Source organism: Bubalus bubalis, chromosome 1, assembly GCF_019923935.1.
Source record: "Bubalus bubalis isolate 160015118507 breed Murrah chromosome 1, NDDB_SH_1, whole genome shotgun sequence".
In the NCBI taxonomy this organism is placed as follows: Eukaryota; Metazoa; Chordata; class Mammalia; order Artiodactyla; family Bovidae; genus Bubalus; species Bubalus bubalis.
In genome coordinates, this window is record NC_059157.1 from 153,921,496 (window position 1) to 153,947,011 (window position 25,516).

The following is a 25,516-nucleotide window of genomic DNA, read 5'->3' on the forward strand; positions in this document are numbered from 1 at the left end:
TACTTACGGAACAGGGGCCATAATAGTCTCTCTGAAAGCAACTTTCGGCTTTCCTGTGATACAAGGACAGCCATATTCTCTTTCCATTCGCTAAAAAGAACAAGAGAGATCTTTTTTGATATATTTAAATTAAAAAATAATAAACTAAAAGAAGAAAAATCCTAAGAGTCTTAATTACCTCAGAAGGATTCATTTAAAAGTGAAACTGTCACTCAGTCATGTCCGACTCTTTGTGACCCCACAGACTGTAGCCCATCAGGCTCCTCTGTCCATGGGATTCTCCAGGCAAGAATACTGGAGTGGGTTGCCATCCCCTTCTTCAGGGAATTTTCCCAACCCAGGGGTTTCCTGCATTGCAGGCAGATGCTTTACCATCTGAGGCACCAGGGAAGGTTATGATGAGCAAATAATAAATCTAAAATAACTTAAGTACCTTATGAGGATAAATACATTACAAACTTTTACAGATTTTATATAAACAAATTCTAATTTAGACTGATTAACTTACACTTACCTTCGGTTAATCTACTAAAACCTTACCTTTGCTCCATTTTATTACATATTTATTGGAATGGTATATGGATCTATTGTCAGAATTTTCTACTATCTCAACTTCAGAGATATAATTACAACCAGAATTTTTATCATAAGTCAGTTATATTAAAAAAATAAGTCATATATATTTTGATCTCATTCATATACACATAAGACCTTTCCTAGGAAAGTAGGGTCTCACATCTACCCATTTGTTTATCTATATTATATTGATCTTCAAGTACTGACTTGAGAAGAAAACAGGTAAGAAACGGTCTGGAGAGTGAGTACTGGTGGGCTGACTTTCTCAGCCGGTTTCTCCCTGAGGTTGTCCCCCTAAGGCTGAGACCTTAGAGATATACTTGACCCAAAGAACCATGACCTAGGTATGGATGGATGGTCTGACTGCAATGGTTTACAAATAAAAAGATTCAGAGATCAAAAGTAATTAATTAGTAACAGACAGCAGAAGATGCAGTATTCCACATCTGGATAAAAAACCAGAGTGAAGACTGAAGAACCACTATTAGTTTATGACCATTAGACTGAGAATTCTTGACTTTTACACTCTTAAAACACAGACATAAATGACGTGACTGTAACTTCTTTGTTATTTACTACCTGAGCATAGATTTCCAGGTGTAATTCTCCCATTCCAGATACAATTGTCTCTTTGCTCTCAGTGTCAAAGTGGACTTTAAATGTGGGATCTTCTCTTGTAAACCTGCCAATACCTTTGGAAAATTTTTCCAGATCATTCTTAAAAAAAAAAAAAAACAAACAAAAAACATTATACATTGTACTAAGCATGATAAGCAATGAAACTGTTAAAAGAATCTGACTGAATGAAATCAAATACATGGGCAGTTAAATAAAAATGATCTACCATTTAAGTTCTTCACGCTATTTTAATATATGAGCTTGGATACCACACAAGAGAGCAAGGAACAGCTAACTTACACAATTTTATTTTCACACCAAGATTCAAGAGTCTAAGGCTTAACTCTGCCCTTTGCTATTGACAAAATCTCTCCATTTGTGGAAAACTCCCCATAAAACAGAAAGTAGAATCTGTGTTACAGTTTAGAAATCCTAAACCAAAGGATTGGTTGAGGCTGTAATCAACTAACTGTGTTACAGTTTAGAAATCCTAAGTCAAAGAAATCAGCATGGTAGCCAAGACTCTAGGTTCGAGAGGACAGTTAAGACCAGCAAATGCACACTGAGACATCTCCACTTCCAAATAATCTACCTGGATGTAGTCTGATGTACCTCTATCCTCTATTAATTAGATGTTAATTCCTTATGTGGTAAGCAGAATGGTGTTCTTCTTTAAAGACAAGCGCCATTCCCCCCAAATCTCTTACCTTACCTGATAAAAGGGACTCTGTGGATATGATTAAGGTTACAGACTCTTCAGATGGGGAGATTATCATGAATAATCTGGACAGGTCCAGTGTAATTGCATGAGACTTTAAAAATGGAAGAGGAATGAAGAAGGGCAGTTGAGAGATAAGCAGGAAATAACAGGAGATATCTGAAGCATGACAGGGGCTCATTTCACTGTTGCTGGCACTGAAGACAGGAGAAAGGGGGCTACGAGCAGCCTCTAGAAGCTAGGGATGGCCCTCAGATGACAGCACGGAAATCTCAAGTCCTACAACGAGGAGCTGAATTCTGCCAACAATCTAAGCAAGCAAGGAACCAAACTGTCCCCCAGAGCCTCCAAGAAAGGAACACAATCTTGCCAATACTTCATTTTATCCCATTAAGAACTGTGAATTGTGACCTATACAACTGTAAAGTAATACATTTGTACTGTTTTTAAGCCACTAAGTTTTTGCTAATTTCTTATGGCAGCAATAGAAAATTAACAAGCCCTGAATCACCAGTGTTAACAGCCACATATGTAGCTAAAGAGGTGTTACTGTGTTTTGTTTATGTTATCTGGAATTCTAACCACAAGGCTGCAAGGTAGAATTATCCCCATTTTACAGGTGAGGAAGCTAGGTACAGAGAAGTCAAGTGACTTGCTCAAGGCCACACAGCTAACTAGGAGTGAATCTTAAGTTAGTCTACCTTCAAAGTCTTTTCCCTTTTCCCTGCATTGGCCAGGGTCTCAACTTACAAGCTGCCCCACTACTGAGATTCAGGGTTTTATGCAGGGTTTCATTATTTGATTTGTATTAACTCCAGCAAGCAGACAACCCTGAGACACCAAAAAGCTTTTTGAATATTGATCCATTTGATTTCCATCCATTATTGTGAACTATCAACAGTAAAATGTCTACATAAACTCTGAATTTAGGAATAAAGAATATTTTTAACTTCTAGTCCTTTGTCTTCCGAAGGGAAAAGCAACCAATTTGGCAAAGAACTTTGAACAAACTGGTATATCACTGTGGTAAGATATAAGGTTCGACTTGCTTCAAATTTCTGAGATGGAGTGACTGAATGTTTCTTGCCACCTCGACATTCTCTTTTCTGTAATTTGAGAAGGAAAATCTCAAGTTCCTCAAAACAGGTGAAGCAGTAGCCATTAATATATCCATAAGACAATAAAACAGAACATGTTCTATAATGATAGTACCTAAATGACAAGAGATCATAAAATGTTCACTCAATGCATAAATGAATTAATTTCAATAAAGTGCATTAACATGACAGTTATGAATATAACCAACTTAAGAACTAAACAATTATGGTTCAAGATCAGGACTAATTTCAGTGACAAGTTATGCAAATACAGAACCTATTCAAGCAGTTTTGACTAAAAAGCTAAATGACATGAAATACAATCATAAAACTGTAATATCTGAAAGTGAGTCAAAACAGTCTTATTTGCAGGCCTTCCATGTTATAATCAGACGTTTACCACGTAACTACCATAGATGTGGAGATATACTATAATCCATGAGGCAATTACTTGATGCAATATTCTAATGTTCTTTACAGTGAGGTTTTTCTGCAATTTAAGACAAATGCCCCAGTTTCCTCTTTTCTATCTCTTATGATCTGCATCTAGGAAGTTACTTACACTTACCATTCTGGAGCCAATGATATACCTTTACTATGGTAAGAGTTATAAAGCACAGTCTCATGAATATGTTAAAACCATCAACTTCTTCAAATATTCTGAGGAGTACTTCCTAGTAATAGACTGGTAAATTTTAAAAGATGATTTGAATACCAGAAAAGGAAACAGAGTCCATAAGAGTGCTTATGGTCAACCCAAGACACCATATGCATTGTGGAGACAGGTGAAAATGAGCTCAAGGTTTTACTGTGATTTACTAAGTGCTAAATCAGACTCCTACCTTGTTAGACGGCTTCATTGCTATTGAAATGACAGGATCGGGAACATGAATTGACTCCTAAAACATTTTTAAAAGAACAGACAAGAATTCAAATACAGTACTGTATATGTCAGAGATGGATTAATTTTAATGTTCTTTACAGCAGAAAAAACACTATAGTCAACATCTTTAAGGCAGACAAAATATATCTTGCTCTGCTTTTCATCAAATGATGAGTATATTAATATATAAATAAAGGTTATACTGCAGTCATTGATAAGAGAAGCAGAGAAAGGGACTAGATTCTTCATACATACCATATCTTATTCAACCAGTCACAACTCTAAGAGGCAGATGGATTTTATTATCCCCATTTTACAAATAAAATAATTAAAGGGTTGGCAAGAAAAATGAATAACTTGGTCAAGGGCCAGCAGTAGCACAGGGCAGAAGTAAGGCTCTGACCAAAGTCTATTTGCTTCAAAGCTCGAGCACTTCCCACAACCTCCAGTCCCTTCATACTGCTAATGACAAGTTTAGAGAAAGTCTCATCACTAATACTTATTAAAAAGTCCACTTATTGAAACTGATTTTTGTAGTGTCCTAACTCCACATGTAAAACCACAGACATCAGAGAATACTTTAAACAAAAAAGCTAAATTATAAAATTAAGAATTCATCATAGGATATAGGAGCTACTACAGAGATCATCTATTAGGTCTGGACAAGTTCTTATATATAAACAACCTCCTGTAAGCTCCTATCCCCTTTGTACTCATATTCTTCCTTTACTGAATTCAGGAGAGGAAGCACCCTCATGAACACATGGTCATACTGTAGAAGAGCCGCCCTCCTGTGGGGGCAAAAAGGGGGCGGGCGTGAAGGGGACTGAAAGGCAGGAAGTCTAGTTGCATCCTGCCTGCAGAGCACAGTTCTGATCTGTTATGCAATTCCCCGGAGTCCAGCCTAAATGTTACAGTCTGCTCTTATGGTTCTCTAGGAGACTGAGGGAGGCAGCCTCTCTCCAGCTGCCGAGTTACTAAGGAAGGAGCACTTGGCTGGGACCAGCCTGATGGTGGTGACAACAATCAGGGATGCACCACAGTGCGGAGGCAGGTCTCAGGGAGGAGTCACCGCCACACAGGCCAGGCTACCTAGGGGATTTTCCCTCCATGCTAAACCTTGGAGGAGGGTGGAATGATTTCACTAAGAAAAATCAGGTAAGTTAGCTAACACAGGGCACTTGTTCAGTTGACATGAAAAGAGCCACAACCAATCTACACTTGATACCTGTGGCACTCAATGAACACTTCTGTGATTGTTTTTCTGAAGCACTAAAACATACATTCTTGAAATGCAAGTGATAAACAGCTTACCATGGAAAGGCCGCTATTATCTTTGTTTGTGAATGTGTCTCCACTGGCACAGTCAATGCCAAACAATGCACAGATGTCTCCAGCAAACACTTCCTCAACATCCTAAAGAAAGAAATAATGCAAAATGATACTTGCAAGTAATTCAAATCTGTACATAATCACTAAAAAGTAACTGCATAATAATCACACTGTGCACAAACAAACATGCCCGAATCTCACCAGGAATTCCACAAAGAATTAGACAGAACCAATGCAATACCAACAATCAACCGTGGCAAGATACACCTTCAACAGGGCTCTTATTTAAACCACATCTCAACTGGCAAGATCCTACTGTAAATGGAAACTCAGAACACGGCATCTGTACTTGGAGGATCTGCAGTACCAACAGAACACAGAGCCTCATGGTTCTAAAGTTATTCCTATAGAATTAAAAAGTATGTAGTACAGTATGTGCCGCCATTGTCTAACAAGGAAATGTGTATGACAAAGGCATACACGGAAAACTTGCAAAGGAGGTTTTGAAAACAAAGGCAGGAGATGTAAGCAGTTAAGAAAACACAGGAAATCTAAGAATAAAGCACTGGGGCCTCTAAACTTCCTAGTCTTTGTCCTTTAACAGTTCATTCATAACAGCTGTGGCTGTGAATGAGCAAGTGTGCGTGTCTTGCTTTAATGGTTACACAGCTATAGGGAGCCTTCTGGCCCATGAAACAGCTGTGACAAGCATTAATCCCTCTAGCCTGCCCCCTGCTGCCTATTTCAAAAAACAACGATGTCTAATTTTGAAAGACTGTCTATTCATTTTCCAGGAGATACAACAGTTATGGACGCCAAAAATGTCCACCATAAGATTTTGCTTAGACTAATAAATTTCTCTAGGAATAACAGAGCTGAACTGGGAAAGGGTGCAAGGAGAGGACAATCTCCTGTACTTGGTATTCCTGCCAACGCTTAACCCTGTGGACCACAGAAGATGGGACAGGTTCAGAGCCAATTCAAGGAGTCAAATCATAAGCCAAAGTGTATCTCCCAGACTAGGCCTTCAGAGGTTTTAAATCTTTAGATGAGTTCTAGCACCAATAAAGCCCTTCTAGGGGTTGATTCTATTTCCGTATTTCAGGAAGTAAATCCACTGAGCAATATGGGAAGTTACGTGTAAATTTATTATTCTCATTTACTTTTGAGAACCGCAGTTCCACTGAACTAAAAACCTACTATACTCTTTCCAAGGCTAGCTCTTGAGGAAAGTGCTGTCCCTTCTCCCTAACCCTGGCCACTGAACAAAGACAGCTAATCACAAATGGTGGTAGTTTTATACCACCATTATTAGAACATATTAAGTGTTCTTAATATGTGCTAATTTAGCCTACACCACAGTGCTACATGAGACATGGAGCCCACCTAACTAAAAAGGAAGAAGCTAGGAAAACACATTCAACTAAAAGTGATTTTCTTGTGGAGCTCAGGATACCAAAAAAGTAGACCTATTTCAACTGCATGAGAGAGATTTCTGACTGTGCAGTGACGCGCAGGCACCCACCTCCATCATGTCGGCATGCATGCGAACCAGGCGCTGCACCCGCACTTTCTTTCTCGTCCTCGTATTATAGATGTTATCACCTTTCTTCAGCTCTCCTTGATAATTGCGAACGTAAGTTAACTGGCCAAATCGACCTGCCTAGAAGTCAAGATTAGGTAAGGACAGAAAGAGTAAAAAAGAGACAGGAATCAAAAATAAGAGGAAAATTTCACAATCACCTTCAAATACTTGCTCTCAGTTTTAGTAGTACAACTTAAATATATATGTTTCAGCTTATTGTCATAAACTACTTTGATGCTAGTTTTGAATAAAGTTAAATGGTTCTTGTTCTTTCTGATATCAAAATCCAAGACACTACTTGTTTGCTCTGAAAAAAGTTATTAGAAAAAGTTTTAAAATTATATAATAAGCCAGTTATTTCATAAGTTCAGTTTAATACAGTAAGATATAAAAATAAGGTAAAATTGTATTAGAAAGACAACGAAAATATCATTAGAAAGGAAAGACTATACATGTTATAAAAACTGATAATCACCTGGAAAGCTATACAAATATGAATTCTGTAAAGTAACTGAATAAAAAATGAATAATCAGGATCATTTCCTCCTGAATATTTAAAAGTTGCCATTTCTTCCCATATTAATATTTAGGTTTAACAAAATAGCAATAAAATTCCAAAGATGACTTTTTAAATATATTATTAGTGATTTTTAATATTTAGAAGAAAAGCTAAAAAAAGAAAATAACTCTGATATAAGAACACGTTAAATACTTCAAAATATTAAAAGCAATAGCCCTTATAGAATAAATATCTAAAATGTTTAATTCATTAGTCAATAGATAAAAAAGGAGACATGACAATCAATGAAAAAATTTAACACTATTCAAAAACTGGTAACTGTACAATTGGTCTTTTATTTGGAGGCAGAGGAAATACACTTAGATCTGAACACCACATTCAGCAAAACAAAATCCAATAGGATTAACAATGAAAAAAACAAAAAAACCCCACAAGAAAGCAGAAGAGACAAAAGTAAGTATTTATAGAATATAATCAAGGAGGAAGATTGAGAAAATGACAAAAGACAAAGATTGATGTATTTGACTATGTAAATTTTAAACTGTTTTTTTTATTTTATTTTATTAGAGAAAGGTTCATACAAGTAAGTCAAACACTTTGACTCTAATTTTAAAAAGGGAAGGACAAAAAAATAAAGAGGGAATTACAAAAGAGGACACAGAATTGCATAATGATTATATAGAAAAATGTTTTCTATTATTAAGAATTAAGGCAAGATATGGGGAAAAAGATTGGGGGGAGGGATGGTTAAGGAGTTTGGGATGGATATATACACACTGCTACATTTAAAATGGATAACCAATAAAGACCTACTGTTTAGCACAGGGAACTCTGCTCTATGTTATGTGGCAGCCTGCATGGGAGGGGAGTTTGGGGAAGAATGGATACATGAATATGTATGGCTGAGTCTCTTCCCTGTTCACCTGAAACTAAAAATATGAAAGCAATCTGGCAATATATACCATTAAACATTTAAAATATTTTATATCTTTTACTCAAGAAACACACTCTGGGTATCCTAAGAACAAATGGGACCTAATTAACCTTAAAAGCTTCTGCACATCAAAGGAAACTATTAGCAAGGTGAAAAGACAGCCTTCAGAATGGGAGAAGATAATAGCAAATGAAGCAACTGACAAACAACTAATCTCGAGGATATACAAGCAACTCCTACAGCTCAACTCCAGAAAAATAAATGACCCAATCAAAAAATGGGCCAAAGAACTAAATAGACATTTCTCCAAAGAAGACATCCAGATGGCTAACAAACACATGAAAAGATGCTCAACATCACTCATTATCAGAGAAATGCAAATCAAAACCACTATGAGGTACCATTTCACACCAGTCAGAATGGCTGCGATCCAAAAGTCTACAAGTAATAAATGCTGGAGAGGGTGTGGAGAAAAGGGAACCCTCTTACACTGTTGGTGGGAATGCAAACTAGTACAGCCACTATGGAGAACAGTGTGGAGATTCCTTAAAAATCTGGAAATAGACCTGCCTTATGATCCAGCAATCCCACTGCTGGGCATACACACTGAGAAAACCGGAAGGGAAAGAGACACGAGTACCCCAATGTTCATCGCAGCACTGTTTATAATAGCCAGGACATGGAAGCAACCTAGATGTCCATCAGCAGATGAATGGATAAGAAAGCTGTGGTACATATACACAATGGAGTATTATTCAGCCATTAAAAAGAATACATTTGAATCAGTTCTAATGAGGTGGATGAAACTGGAGCCTATTATACAGAGTGAAGTAAGCCAGAAAGAAAAACACCAATACAGTATACTAACGCATATATATGGAATTTAGAAAGATGGTAACAATAACCCTGTGTACGAGACAGCAAAAGAGACACTGATGTATAGAACAGTTTTATGGACTCTGTGGGAGAGGGAGAGGGTGGGAAGATTTGGGAGAATAGCATTGAAACATGTAAAATATCATGTATGAAATGAGTTGCCAGTCCAGGTTCGATGCACGATACTGGATGCTTGGGGCTGGTGCACTGGGACGACCCAGAGGGATGGAATGGGGAGGGAGGAGGGAGGAGGGTTCAGGATGGGGAACACATGTATACCTGTGGCGGATTCATTTTGATATTTGGCAAATCTAATACAGTTATGTAAAGTTTAAAAATAAAATAAAATTAAAAAAAAAAAAAAAAGAATAAACAGTTTGTTTTGACACTAAAAAAAAAAAAAATAAATAAAGAGGGAATTACAAAAGAGGACACAGAATTGCATAATGATTATATAGAAAAATGTTTTCTATTATTAAGAATTAAGGCAAGATATGGGGAAAAAGATTGGGGGGAGGGATGGTTAAGGAGTTTGGGATGGATATATACACACTGCTACATTTAAAATGGATAACCAATAAAGACCTACTGTTTAGCACAGGGAACTCTGCTCTATGTTATGTGGCAGCCTGCATGGGAGGGGAGTTTGGGGAAGAATGGATACATGAATATGTATGGCTGAGTCTCTTCCCTGTTCACCTGAAACTAAAAATATGAAAGCAATCTGGCAATATATACCATTAAACATTTAAAATATTTTATATCTTTTACTCAAGAAACACACTCTGGGTATCCTAAGAAAAATATTCCAAGGACTTCCCTGGTGGCACAGCGGATGGGAATTGGCCTGCCAATGCAGGGGACATAGGATTCATCCCTAGTCCAGGAAGATTCCACATGCTGTGGAGCAACTAAGCCGTGCACTGCACCTACTGACGGTGTGCCTAGAGCCCGGGCTCTGCAGCAAGAGAAGCCCCAGAAGTGAGGAGCCCAGGTACTGCGACAGAGAGTAGCCCTGCTCACCGTAACTAGAGAAAGCTCGCACACAGCCTACAAAGACCCAGCGCAGCCAAAATAACTAATAAACAAACACTGTTACTGCAATGTTATTTCTACTTTTTAACTTAAAATTACTTTTTCTGGATTTAGAATAAAAATCATACTGTAAAAATTTAAAAATAAAAACTAGGAGAAAGCACCTCCCCCCAGTATAATTCCATCCCAGAAATAACCACACTTGAACACTTCCGACTTATCTACCTTTTTCCTCCTTAAAATATTATACACAGAAGCAACACCACCACAACAAAAAGTATACCCAGTCCCCAAATCTTGGTTCCTAATACCATTCACAATTAAAAGGAACCAGGACTCTTAGACAAATGGCTGATTCTTGGGCTGCGGCAGGAAATATACAACGTAAGCCTGGAAGGTAAGGAACTGCTCACAGAAGCAAAATACTAGGGAACGTCTAAGGGACACAAAAGCCACCTGAAAGAGCACCAACCGCGAAAACTGGTCAGTCTGGCAATAAAATAAATAACATAGTACTGGGTTTTAACTCAAAGTATGAAACAAATATATGTAAGTCCAGACTGATAAAAACAAATGACTGTATAAATAAATATGGGGGAGAAAGGACAACTCTTCCTTACAGAAGAATCCCACGTAACTCAGAGACACTGCCCCCTCATGGAGGAAGAATGTAATTCCCTACCCCTTAAGTGCGGGCTGGGCATAGAAACCTTCTTCTAGAGTCAGTATGGAACAGGGTGGGGGACAAAGTAACTTTACAGTGGAGAAATGTGTAACTAAATCTTTCCTAAGAGTCACTTTGTAATAGGAATAAAAGCCTAAAAGAAAAGAAAAATTCTATATACATCAGTTAAATACATTAGAAAGCAACTTACCTCCAGTTTAAAAGCCAGGCCAACAAATGGATGGGAACTGTCTCTTTTGGGGTTCATTAAGATTTTGGTTTTCTCTTGGGAGTCACTTAAAATAAAAGACATACACATTTGTGAGATGCAACATTTGATATTTCTTTTATAACAATTGGCTTCATCAGAATATTACCTGAGGAAAAGCACAGTGCACTCAACATTTCTGAGCTTATTAAGTGAAATTTCACTGAATGGGATCAACAAGAATAACTTCTGGCCAATACTGCACTGTGACAGGACCAGAGTAGAATAATAAACACAAAATGCATCTCAGAAAAAAATAATGAAAGCTTAAAAAATTGTTGTTTCTTAAATAACATTAAAAAAAAATTGGTTCCAAATGAGAAAATCTTCTAATGATGTAAATCTTGATAATGAAACAAACCATATTCTAACTTACAAATAGAATATGATATGGGAAGGTATAATAAATATTTTTCTTTATGCCAAAATTGTTACCCAAACACAAATAAAGATTAGTTTTTATAAATTATTGGAAAAAACCCACAAATGCAACATAATTTCAAAAACCATTCTTAAATTCTTTTCCAGTGCACAGATGTCAGATTCTCTGTGCGTAGACTAAGAATCAATTTCCAAAACTTACTCCTGATTGAGAATAGCATAATTCTGGACTTCAGATGGATTTGGGAGGTATTCTAAAACAGCATCTAAAAGAGGCTGAACTCCTTTGTTTTTCAAGGCACTTCCCAAAAAGACAGGAGTAAATGACCTGTTTAGAGTAGCTCTTCGAATGGCAAGCTACAAAAGAAAAAAAAAAAATAATGATTAGTTCATCTTAAAGTTACATTTTGTGTTTCAGATCAATTACAAAGAAACAAATGACTGAAATAAATTGATACTCTTTGGAGTACTGGCTTTAGTGGAGACTGGAATGGGGTTCTCTACAACTTAAGGTCAAAATACCCTCCCCCCCCAAAAAAAAAATTGAAAGAAAAAGGCTATTTAACTTTCAACACTGTAACTGCTTTCAACCCTTAGAATGTCACTAACTTTCAATTTGGAGAAAAAACTATATACATACACACCGGACAGTGTAAATGGTATGTTAACAATTGTGTAAAATAGAGGAAAAAGCAACATATATGCAAACAAAACAAAACAAAAATCTATGGAAAGAAACACCAGAAACTATTAACTGGCAACCCAGTTTAGGAATGGGGCCCAGAGTGGCTCAGACAGAAAAGAATCTGCCTGCAATGTGGGAGACCTGGGTTTGATCCCTGGGTTGGGAAGACTCCCTGCAGGAGGGCATGGCAATCCACTCCAGTATTCTTGCCTGGAGAATCCCCATGGACAGAGGAGCCTGGCAGGGTCCATGGGGTCATAAAGAGTTGGACACGACTGTGCAGCTAAGCACAGCACAGAGCGCAGGGCAGATGAGAGCCAGGTAACAGACTTCTTACTGTGTAACTTCATATAGTTTTTAAATGTTTAAACCATATGAAAGTATCACCTATTAAAAAAACAATTAACCAATTTGTTTTCTTTTTTTAAAGGATATACATACGGGAAGCCAAACCGGTACAAGTTGCTCATAAATTAAGGGTCCTGATAGAAACAGGCTGTAAATAAGGACCTCCTGGTCCTGTACCAACCTCTCGTGCAAGCACCATCCACGTGCCCCAGGCTTGCTCCTCAGGGGCTACAGGCTACAGGCCTCAGAGGGGGCAGCAGAGCTTTAGCTCTGGCGGCTGGAAGAGGCCAAGAGCAGTCTGTGCTGTGGCCACAGCCCACCACAGTTGTTGGTGCCGCAGAAATATGGAGCAGAATAGTTATTTCTCAGTCCTCAAAAAAAATAGAAGCCTAGATATTCCACAAAGCTTAAAGCAACACATTTATAACCACAATTTCTAAACATCACAATGAAAACTAGGATAACAACTGAGCACAATAAAAGGAGTATAAAAAGAAGAAAATAAGCATGTTAAGAAAGCAATTACTATTTGAAACTCTCTTAAAAACTTGCTTTTCCTAGGAACCAGAAACGGCTCGGTCACTAACCACTGAGGCTACCTTAGGCCACAAAGTCACATTTTTGACATTCCAACCCTCCAATATATACAAAAGCAGGAACGAATGAATCTTACCACACCTTCTTTACTTCCACTGAATAGAGAAACACATGAGTGTGGTTGATGAATAGAAAAAAGGAGAAATTAAAGCTAAACCTATACCAGCCTAACAAAAGCTATGTTCTTACCCCAAATTTCCCTTACTTTTGTAAGAATCACATTCACACTTGGAAAGTGCTGCCTTCCCACTGTGCCTGATACATCCAACGACAACACAGAAGCTAAAGTACACTGCAGCCTGGAAGAAAGCAGGAAACAGCAGGACTGAAAGCGCTCTCGCTGAAAGCCCCCTGCGAGGCTGGCCCCTGGCTGGCGTCTGGGAATCTGGGTGTCAGGGGATTCCCAGCAGCTGGGAAGACTGGCTCGCTGTGCCTATACTGCTGCAAAAACAATGGGATGTGTGCTAGATACCTGCTTTCCTTCTGGAAGTCTGGAAACTGGTACGTGCTAGGCAGGGTGCGTCTATGTGAGTGTGTCGCTCAGTCATGCCTGACTCTGACCCCATGGATCGTAGCTGCCAGGCTCCTCTGTCCATGGAATTCTCCATACAAAAATACTGGAGTGGGTAGCCATTCCTTTCTCCAGGGGGATCTTCCCAACCCAGGGATTGATCCCAGCTCTCCTGCATTGCAGTTTAATTCTTTACCATCTAACCTACCAGGGAAGCCTTATGTGACCAGCCTCCAGTGAAACCAGCACCGAGTCTCTAATGACCTTCTCCGGTAGACATTTCACAGGTACAGTCACGACTTGCTGCTCGAGGACACAGGCATGCACGGCAAGACTCCACTTGAGAGAGTGCCTGGAAGCTTACACCTGGTTTCTTCTGGACATTACCTCACACGCCTTTTCCCTTTGCTGATTCTGCTTTGTACTCTCTCACTGTAATGCACCAGAGCCATGAGTGTGACTACATGCTGAGTCCTGACTCCCAGTGAATCACAGAATCTGGAGTGGTCTTGGGGAGTCCTGACACATTCCTTTTAATAGATCAAGACCTCTCTTTGGTGGTTCTTAGGATACACTGCTCGACTTTATTTAAGGCCCAGACCTATACTTTCCTGTATGGAGTTCTTTAGTCATTAGAGAGCTGAGGTGATAAGGCCTTTGTGAATGGTACAGAACTCAAGCTGAGATATGTTAGTAAGCATCTCTTTCCTTGTGCACCTGATCTATAAACTCCCTGAGTGCACTTATTACACACAATGTTTATTTACCTGATCTCCGCTAAGTGCATGAAGTGGTTTGGCAAAATAAGTGTCAGTCTTTTTTTATTATGATAATGTAAACACCACAAAATTGCCTGTTTTAACCATTAAGTGGGCAGTTCAGTAGCATTAAGTACATTCACATTGCTGTCAGCACTATCTGTCTCCAAACCTTTTCATCCCCAAACTCAAACTCTGGATCCATTAAACTTCCCATTCTCCCCTCCCCCAGCCCCTGGTAACCACTGTCCTACTAGAAACTTGACTGTTCCGGCTATCCCACAGAAGTGTAGTCGTACAATACTTGTCCTTTTATGTCTGGCTTATTCCACTTAACGTGATATCCTTAAGACTCACCCATATTGTAGCATGTATTAGAATCTGGTTCCTTTTTAAAGCTGAGTAATACCCCATTGTATGAACACGCCAACGTTATTTGTCCTTCATTCACTGATTGGCACTGAGTTGTTTCCAACTCTGAGCTACTGTGAATCATGCTGCTGTCAACATTGGTGTGCAAATATCTGATCCTTGCTTTCAATTCTCTTGCGTATACAAAAATGGAATTGCTGGACCGTATGGTAGTTCTTGGATATGAATCTGAGCAAACTCTGGGAGATAGCGGAGGACACAGGAGCCTGGTGTGCTGCAGTGTCCGTGCAAAGAATCGGACACAACTTAGCAACTGAATGAAACAATGTGGTAGTTCTGGGTTTAATTTTTTTTTTTGAGAAATCACTACTGTTTTCCACAGAAGCATCATTTTACATTCCCACCAGCGATGCACAAGGATTTCAATTTCTCTAAATCCTCACCAACACTTGTTACTTTGCTTTTTAAGTAACAGTCATCCTATTGAATAAAGTGGTATCTCACTGTGGTTTTGATTTGCTTCCCTAATGACTAGTGATGTTGAGCATCTTATTGAGCCATTTGTTCTCTGTTATGGAGAACTGTCTATTTAAAAACTGAATACCAGTCTTAAGCAGGTGATTTCTCTTCATTTTAAAGAGCTGAACAATCAAGTAAAGAAATCTATATGGCCTTCCAAATAGTCAGCAGTGTACATTTCTAGATTATCTTCTTTCTTTTTAATAAGGATATGTCCAAGAGGTTGGCTGTTTTAAGTATCCCCTTCATGGCTCACTACCTTGGTGGCGAAGGGGCTTGAATAACTCAATGAAGCTATGAGCCACGCCGTGCAGGGCCACCCAAGATGGACGGGTCATAGCAGAGAGTTCTGACAAAACGTGATCCACTGGAGGAGGGAACGGCAAACCACCCCAGGATACTTGCTGTGAGAATGTCATGAACTGTATAAAAGGCCAAAAAGATATGACACCGAAGGTGAGTCCCCCAGGTGTGAAGGTGTCCAAGATACTACTGGGGAGAGTGGAGGAGAATTACCAATAGCCTCAGAATGAATGAAGCAGCTGGGCCAAAGCAAAAATGACACTCAGTTGTGGATGTGTCTGGTGATGAAAGTAAAATCCCATGCTGCAAAGAACAGTATTGCATAGGAATGTGGAATGTTAGGTCCATGAATCAAGGAAAATTGGACATGGTCAAGCAGAAGATGGTGAATAAACAATGACATCTTAGGAATCAGCGAACTAAAATGGACAGGAATGGGAGAATTTAATTCAGATGACCATTATATCTACTACTGTGGGCAAGAATCCCATAGAAGAAGCGGAGTAGTCTTCATAATCAACCAAAGAGTAGAAATACAGTACTTGGCTACAGCCCCAAAAAAGACAGAATTATCTCAATTCGTTTCCAAGGCAAACCGTTCAACATCACAGTAATCCAAGTCTATGCCCCTACTACCAATGCAGAAGAAGCTGAAGCTGATCAATTCTACAAAGACCTAGAAGATCTTCTAGAACTAACACCTAAAACAGATGTTCTATTCACCATCGGGGATTGAAATGCAAAAGCAGGAAGTCAAAATATACCTGGAGTAACAGGCAAGTTTGGCCTTGGAGAACAAAATGAAGCAGGGCAAAGGTTAACTGAATTCTGCCAAGAGAATGCACTAGTCATAGCAAATACCCTTTTTCAACAACACAAGAGATGACTTTACACATGGACATCACCAAATTAGTCAATACTGAAATCAAACTGATTATATTCTTTATAACTGAAGATGAAGAAGCTGTATACAGTCAGCAAAAACAAGGCGTGGAACTAACTGTGGCTCAGATCATCAGTGTCTCATAGCAAAATTCAGGCGTAAACCAAAGAAAACCAGGAAAAACAACAGGCCAGCCAGGTATGACTTAAATCAAATGCTGTATGAATTCACAGCAGAGGTAACAAACAGGTTCAAGCAACTAGATCTAATTAACAGTATGCCTAAAGAACCACTGACAGAGGTCCCTACTGCACAGGAAGTGGCAAACAAAATCATCCCAAAGAAAAAGAAAAGCAAGAAGGAAAAGTGGTTGTCTGAGGAGGCCTTATAAATAGTGGAAGAACAAGTGAAAAATGAAAAGCAAGGGAATGAGGGAAAGGTACATCCAGTTAAACGCAGAGTTCCAAAAATAGCTAGAAGAGGCAAAAAGGCCTTCTTCAATGAACCATGCTTAATAATAGAAGAAACAACAAATGGGGAAAGGCTAGAGATCTCTTCAGAAAAACTGGAAACATCAAGGGAGCATTCCGCCCAAAGATGGGTACAATAAAGGATAAAAATGGTACAGACCTAGTAGATGCTGAAGATCAAGGAGAGATGAAAAGAATACACCAAAGAACTATATAAAGAAGATCTTAATGAACCAGATTATTACAATGGTGTGGTTAGTCACCCAGAACCAGACGTTCTGGAGTGCGAATCAAGTGGGCCTTAAGAAGCCCTGCTGTTAATAAAGCTAGTGAATGCAATGAAATTCCAGCAGAACTATTCAAATCCCTAAAGGATTGCCGGGAGCCGGCATATTGCATATTGAGTGCAGCACTTTCACAGCATAATCTTTCAGGATCTGGAATAGCTCAACTGGAAGTCTATCACTGCCAGGAGCCAGCGTGAGGAACTCCGCCCGTGGCAAAGGTCATGAGGAAGGAGGCTCGGCATACGCAAAGGCGGGATCGAGCCTCAGGAGTCCCTCTGGAAATTCTCGAGCATCTACCCCCCAAATCAGAGTCTGCCTACTTTCTGCTTTGTGCTCTCACCTACACCTCTGACTTTACGGGGGGCTGTGCCCCACTACCTCTCTCTGAAAAAAGAGTTAGCTTACAGCTCCAGTTAATAATTCCTGGGTGTGACAGTGTTTCAACCTACAAACTCCTTTGGAAGTCCTCTAGCCTGCCTGAATAGGTTTTTCCGGCCACATGTGATTGTTCAGAGCCTCCCAACTGTGAGAGGCAGGAGATGTTCTAAACTGTCTAAACACAGATTCCTTTGAGTAGTAAAAAGATTGATTAGAAATTGTATTGGTGAAGGGTTTTTCACTTGTTGGGCCAATGTTTGCTGCTAAGTCTCCATATCCCTTACCTGCTGTGTCCCTGGCAGTGTACTGAGTAATATAATTGGTGTAAGTAGTAGCTTTAATGTTTGTAACCTTGGACCCTTGAGTTAATTCTTTTTTATTGTAGCCCACCACACCTTTGCCCTATAGGAATGCAACTTTAATGCTTTTGGAGGGTGGTGCCTGACTAATCACCTTTAGAGAAAAATAAGTTTTCTGAAGAAAGGGTCTTAAAATGTTAACAGGCCTCTGGGCCAGAAGATGATGCAAATCACCTAAACTTTTGCATATGATAAGTTTGCAGGAAGAAAGCCTGGCTTACTGCATGACTCTACCTCTTCCCTCATTATCCTCTATGCATAACTTAAGGTATAAAAACTACTTTGGAAAATAAAGTGCGGGCCTTGTTCACTGAAACTTGGTCTCCCCATGTCGTTCTTTCTCTCACCTTCTGGCTGAATTACTCAGCCTCTCTTCTCCATTGAATTTCCTCACTGAGCTATCCTTATTTAACCACTCTTTATATCTTTAATTAACGCTTAATTGATCTATTGTTTCCTGATGATCGCTGATGCCATCTCTCCTTCGAATACCCTGGATCAGCCGGGGCTAGACCCCGGCAAAGGATGACACCATCAAGGTTTTTATGGCAGCAAGTCTGGACGATCCAGTAGTAGCCACAGGACTGGAAAATCCTCATCCCAATTCCCAAGAAAGGTAGTACCAAAGAATGTGCTAACCATTGGACAATTGCACTCATCTCCCATGCTAGTAAGGTCATGCTTAAAATCTTGCATGCCAGGCTTCAGCATTATGTGAGCGAAGAACTTCTTGATGTCCAAGCTGGGTTTAGAAAAGGAAGAGGAACTAGAGATCAAATTGCCAACATTCTCTAGATTATAGAGAAAGCAAGGGAGTTTCAGAAAAACATCTATCTCTGTTTCATTGACTACGTTATAACCTTTGACTGTGTGGATCATGACAAACCGTGGAAATTTCTTAGAGTGACGGGAACACCAGACCATCTTATCTGTCTCCTGAGAAACCTGTATGTGGGTCAAGAAGCAACAGTTAGAACCCTGTATGGAACAACTGATTGGTTCAAGATGGAGAAAAGAGTATGACAGGGCTGTCACCCTGTTTGTTTAATCAACACACTGAGCACATCATGAGAAATGCTGGGCTGGATGAGTTACAAGCCGGAATCAAGATAGGTGGGAGAAACATCAACAACCTCAAATACGGGGATGATACCACTCCAATGGCAGAAAGCGAAGAAGAACTAAAGAGCCTCTTGATGAGGGTGAAGGAGGAGAGTGAAAGAGCCAACTTAAGACTAAATAAAAAACTAAGATAATGGCATCTGGCCCCATACTGCATGGCAAATAGAAGTAGTGACAGTTTTCCTCTTCTTGGGCTCCAAAATCACCGCACACAGTGACTGCAGCCATGAAATCATAGGACAATTGCTTCTTGGCAGGAAATCGATGACAAACCTAGACAGTGTGTTGAAAGCAGAGACATTACTCTGCCGACAGAGGACCATATAGTTAAGTCTATGGTCTTCCCAGTGGTTCTGAGAGCTGAATGGCAAAGAACACAGAATGCCCAAAAATTGATGCCTTCGAACTGTGGGGCTGGAGAAGACTTGTGAAAGTCCTCTGGACAGCAAGGAGATCACACCAGTCAATGTTAAGGGAGATCAACCCTGAAAATTCACTGGAATGACTGATGCTGAAGCTGAAGCTCAAGTATTTTGGTCACTTGATGCAGACAGACATCTCACTGGAAAAGTCCCTGATGCAGGGAAAGATTGAGGGCAGAAGACGGCATCAGAGGATGAGATGGCTGGATGGCATCACCGATGCACTGAACATGAACTTGGGCAAACTCTGGGAGATGGTGAGGGACAGGGAGGCCTGGCGTGCTGCAGTCCACGGGGTTGCAGAGAGTCGGACTTCGCAACTTTGCAACATGACTGGGTGACCGAGCAACAACAGTGGAGAACTGTCTATTTAAAACTGAATAGCAGTCTTAGGCAGGTGATCCGTTCATTTTAAAGAGCTGAACAACTAAGTAAAGGAACCTATGGCCTTCCAAATAGTCAACAGCGTGCATTTATAGTTTATCTTTGTTTGCTTTTTGATATAGATCGGTTCAAGAGGTTTGCTGTTTAAATATCTTTTTTCTTAGAACAAACTGATTCCTTTTCCATTTTATATAATTTTATATAATTCCTTTCCCATTTTATATTACTACTTAAAAAGACTAATATGCCATGTCACACTTTTTTTTGAAGGAACCAATTAGGGTTAGGGTTAAACAACTTTGCTCAGATTTCATTAATAAAGCCCCTACATAAAAGCGTCATGTCCCTTCCCTACAAAAAAACAAAAACAAAACCCGGAAAAACCCTCTTTTTCTTGTTAATATAAGACATATTTTGGGAGCACCTGCCTTTAAATCTGAGATTGAGGGAGTTTTTTCTTCCAGAAACATCTCTCCAAGTTGCTCATCTGAATTAGCAACACATTCAATCAGCTCCTGCCGGTGGTCTGCTGCCGCCGCCCTGAATTCTGCTGGAATTTCCCCATATCGAACAATCTGACTAAGAGAAGAAATGTTTTATTTTGGTGCTTTAAGAATATTCAATTAAGTTGTAATTAACTTTACTCTAATAAAAATTAATTTGAAAAAAGAATATTCAGTTAAACATATAAGTTATCAATGAAAAAGATAAACTAATGGCCAAAATGTTTTTTGAGATAAGAGCTCTTGATATTTTTGCATTAAAATCACAAATAAGAAAAATATGTATCTGTAAAATTCAGACGGAATAGTGGACAAAATAGTTTAAAACAGGCAAAGCAAATCGCTCAAGGCTGTACTACCAGTAAATGTATGAGCCACACACAATTCAAAGCCAAACTGACTCCAAAGCCCATGAGTACAGCTGACCCGTGAACAAAACAAGTTTGAACTGTGCAGGTCCACTTATACAAAGATGTTTTTCAATAAACATGCAAAAATACATGTATTACATTGTCTGCAAGACTTGTATTGAAGTGTATCATTATATAGGAATAAGTAAGTGATATTTAATATGAAATTAAAAGTGTTAGTTTAATTACTGTTTTATAACTTTGCATTCAAAGAATTACATCCATACAGTATGCCTCTCACAGAATTAGAGAAACTGCATACCATCACAGGTAATTTTTTTAAGTCACAATATTTCCAATACTGTATTAGGAATATGATTATAATATCATATGCCATAAATAATTTTATAATGACTAGGCTAGGCTACTGCTTTACACCAATTATACTAGGCTACCATAAAGCAATATATTACTGCTTCTTTCTTATCAATGCATGAACTTTTATACCTTTAAATAAATATGAATTTCTTTTCACGTTATCTTTTCATTTTTGATAGCGTCCAGTCAACAGTAGGTTATTAGTAGGTAAGTTTTGGGGGGAGTCAACAGTTATACTTGAACTTTTGACTGGATGAGGGATCGACACCTCTAATCTCTACACCGTTCAAGGGGCAACTGTACTGGAAAATTCTATTAATCAAATTAATCAGAATATCACAGTCTTTGACAAGCAAGATAGAGACTTGACTCATCTGGGTCATTAATAACAAATCCAATTACCCAATTTTTTTTTAATACAGAATACTCCATTTTGTAGTTAAAAAAAAAAGTTTACTAATTATGACAGACTCTTCAAACTTGACCTCCATTCTCCATTCCTTCAGGGCCCAGATAGCTAAAAGTCACAAATAAATACACACAACAGAGAAATGGATGTACTTGATATTTACAAACATCAGTCTGAACACGTTAAAAGTAGTTCTTTAAAAATGGAATCTAATGTCAAGCAATAACAAGCTTTTCAGAAAAAAATTCCTGAAAAAAAAAAGGGGTGGGGAAGGGAGAAGCAAATCGCAAACAGTCAGAAAATAATTCTTATTATGCTAAAGAATGGCTCTTCACAGCCTTCAGAATCTAATTTCTTCCTTCCTGGCAAGGTCCCTGGTTGTCTTTCATTTCGGAAACTTCCTTTCAAAATATACATACCCAGTGGTCTAGGGCTGGGAAAAGGCGCAGGTATATTAAGAAGTTCCACCTGTGGTTCTGATGCACAACAAAGTTAAAAAACCTCTACTTTAGAAGACAGAAACATGTGCACTGGTAATTCTGGGCAAGCAAAGTAATCATTTACTTAAAAATATTTTTTGAGTCCCTATTTTGTACCAGACAGTTCTAGGGCTGGGGACATAGCAGCAAATAAACCTGATAAAAATTCTTGTCCCTTACATTCTAAGGAGTGAGAGGTAAACTCGGTTGTCATCACTTAGCTGTGGAACAAAAAGTGAGAAACGCCTTGTCCACTGAATAGGCTTGATCTTCTCCTTACGGAAAAGATGGTCAATAAAGATAAACTCTATAGTTATCTGATCACAATGGCCTTCATCCACCTGCCAGACTAGTAATCTCAGTTCCAAAACAGAGGACGGGACCCCTTAGAAAGGACCTTTGGAGAAACTGCCAGGCTCCGGAGCGACTCTTCAGAACAAAGGATCACTTACAACTCCCCACACTGTCTATTTAGTGCCACTCAAACTCTGGCATTCAGACCTGAAACATCAGCACCACTTGGGAGCATTCCAGAAATGCAAATACCAGGCCCCACTCTATAGCTACTGAGTTAGAATCCCTGTTAGTGGATCCAGATATGTGCATTTTTCCAGGTGATTTTTCTGAATGCCACAGTTTGATAACCACTGGGATTTGTATGCAAAGGTCTCTCAAAACTTGGTTGATGGACCAAATACCATGTCAAAAGTTACCAATTTGCTTTTTGTATTGCCCAAACATTCTTTTATTTACATAAAAGAATAGGTAACTTCTTTTATACATTAATCTTTTTATCTTTGTAATCCTATGAAGTAAGTAGAGAAGTATTTATAATCCCTTCTTTCTTCCCAGCTTTTATAACAATACTCATGACACAGTAGTTGTTCCAACAAAATCTACAGAACGAATGAACACATCAATGAATAAAAGTAGAAAAAGAGATATTACATCATTAGTTTAAACTGAAGGCCTTTCACCATACCATGTATATTAGTATGTAATATACACATATCATCCAAAGAGTAACATACTCCCCCTTGGACTGAATGCTAAGCAAAATGGGAAGTAACCAGAATTAAATGCATTAAAAGAAAATCATCTTAGATGACATTTTTTCAGTCTCAGTTCAAAAAAGTTTATATTTAAAGCACTCATCCATATCCTTCTCTTTGATACTTTTTTAAAATATAAGATTTGAATAGTATATTTTTAACACTTACCCAAAGTCTCCATCAAAATAGATGGCTCGTTCCTCAATGAGATCTATAATACCTTTAAAATCACTCTCTAAACCAATGGGCAATTGTACAAACGCTGCATTATGACTTAGTTTAGACCTGAAAAATAAAAATACATGTTTACCCCTTTTTCTCTTCATCAAATTTCTTTGAACTGACAAAATAAATAAAAAAAAGAAATCAATGGCAGATCTTTGGAACTGATTAGCAGGTCAGAGCCAAAGGTACAAAGCAGCTGGGAATAGACTGACAAATTCATTGTGCTCAGGAAGCACAACCCTATTTAGGCAACAAAAATAACTGTAAGATAAGTGTTTTTCCCATTAGATCCCCGGAATACCCTGAATCAGACACAGAAGGGAGAGGACAGGCCACTAAGTGGTTGGCCAGGAAATTAAAGGATGGTGGGATAATTGTGCCCACGTCTCCTTCTTGGATCAGCTAATACAAGTGAAGCCAAGTACAGCTATCTGAAAAGGAAGTTCCTTAGGGGGAAAATCCATACGGTGGTTATTAGACACTCATCATCAGCCTGTGCACCCAATCAGGCACAACCACAGAACGGAAATTACACTCATTGGCAGGAATTCACATTCAAGTATACATATGCTGTTTAGTCTGTAACTTTGACCAGATAACTAAGAACTACCAAATACCTGAAGGAAACAAACAGCTTGAAAGAGATGGGAGTTCAAGAAACAGTACTAACTTCCAAGGAAAGAGTTACTAGAGAAAATAAAATGTAAAGATCCAAGAAGTAATCACCTCTATTAATATGAAACTGAACTACATAATTGCTGGGATTAAAAAGAACAAAAAACATGCTAAATAACAGAAGGGAAGCAGATGAATACCAGAGAAGTGAATTGGAAGACTAACCTCAAAAATTTTCTCATAACCCAGTGAAAAATGAGAAGGAAACAGAAAGTATGAGAAAGTATGGTAGAAAAAGCAAGACAGAGAGGTCAGATTCAGAAGTTTCAAAAGCTATTTAATGGGAATCATAGGATGAGGTAACAGATTAAGGGGAGTGGAGCAAAGCAGTACTTGACTACCAAAATAGTCAAATAAATGCTGAAAGAGAATCTGCCTGGAATTCAGAAGAAGACTTGGTAGAAAGAGCCCATCTACTGCCAACCACAAGTAAAATATAATTAGAACAAAAAGTGAAAACATTTCATTTTACCAAGAAAGTATTACAAACACCCAGTAAAGAAAAGGTTCACGCGCATATTCTCAAATACGTCACCTCCATCAGAGAGCACACAGCAATACCGTCGCTTCAAGTCCCCTAACATGCATCTCTTGTCATGAGACACATTAGTCTCTCCACTGCCTCAGACTTTACTGCCTACATCCAAGAGCTCAGTCACGGGAGACTTGAGTAGGAACTCTATGGCTCCATCTACAGATCTACAAAAGGTAAAAAGTGCAATCGACTCTTCTCAAAGGCTGTGTGAAGTACATCGTACTGTGAAAAATGTAAAATCATGTGACGACCACTGGGTTATGTCTAGAAAGGAAGGACTGCTGCTATACTAACAAATACATTAACTGATGAAAAGAAAATAGCATATTATTGACAATTTAAGACATTAAATTAAAATTCCGCAAATAAAGGTTAAAACTGAAGGCAATCCTTTATGTTTGTCTAAATAAACATGAGGTACTTTTACAACCTATCCTAGATTATAACTTCTCTAATTATAACACTACAAATTACCAGATGAGTTCTGAATTCACCTTCAACTTCTCTAAAAATTTAAGTCATATTTCTATTATACAGAGAAAGTAGTTGATAAAATCATATCACAAACTAAACTATGGACATCAGGGTTCCATTTACTAAGATAAGTAATTCACGTATGTGAATTTTAAAAAGGAAAAACAAATTCAGGATAAAGCTAATGACACTGAATTAACAGTGCTTCTAGATGGACGGCCTGTTAGCTAGACCGTAACTCCGCTCTGCTCTAAGGTGCGGTACCTCATTTGCTGCAGGGCCCTGGCTGGGTTGGAGCCCACCCGGTCCAGTTTGTTAATGAAAGTTAGAAATGGAACATTGTAGCGCTTCATCTGGCGGTTAACAGTCATGGTCTGGCACTGCACCCCTCCGACTGCACAGAGAACCAGGACTGCGCCATCCAGCACTCTCAGGGCTCTCTCAACTTCTATGGTGAAGTCCACGTGCCCTGAGCGAGACAGAGAAGTGTGTGAGGGTCTTAAAAAGCAGTCTGAATTTTTACAACGTGCACAAGTAAAAGTCTACCTCTG

General features: G+C 38.8%; 1 protein-coding gene across 1 annotated transcript in view; it reads right to left on the minus strand.

Moving 5' to 3' along the window:
- The window catches only part of GFM1 (G elongation factor mitochondrial 1), a 52,662-nt gene that overhangs the window by 22,589 nt on the left and 4,557 nt on the right, over nucleotides 1–25,516 (minus strand). The window contains exons 4-13 of the mRNA XM_006079558.4: nucleotides 25,230–25,434; nucleotides 23,225–23,341; nucleotides 20,314–20,464; nucleotides 11,690–11,844; nucleotides 11,050–11,134; nucleotides 6,750–6,887; nucleotides 5,207–5,308; nucleotides 3,852–3,908; nucleotides 1,156–1,293; nucleotides 8–90 (exon numbers count right to left, since the gene is read on the minus strand). Of these exons, the coding sequence (XP_006079620.2) occupies nucleotides 8–90; nucleotides 1,156–1,293; nucleotides 3,852–3,908; nucleotides 5,207–5,308; nucleotides 6,750–6,887; nucleotides 11,050–11,134; nucleotides 11,690–11,844; nucleotides 20,314–20,464; nucleotides 23,225–23,341; nucleotides 25,230–25,434 (1,231 nt within the window). The remainder of the gene's footprint in view (nucleotides 1–7; nucleotides 91–1,155; nucleotides 1,294–3,851; nucleotides 3,909–5,206; nucleotides 5,309–6,749; nucleotides 6,888–11,049; nucleotides 11,135–11,689; nucleotides 11,845–20,313; nucleotides 20,465–23,224; nucleotides 23,342–25,229; nucleotides 25,435–25,516) is intronic.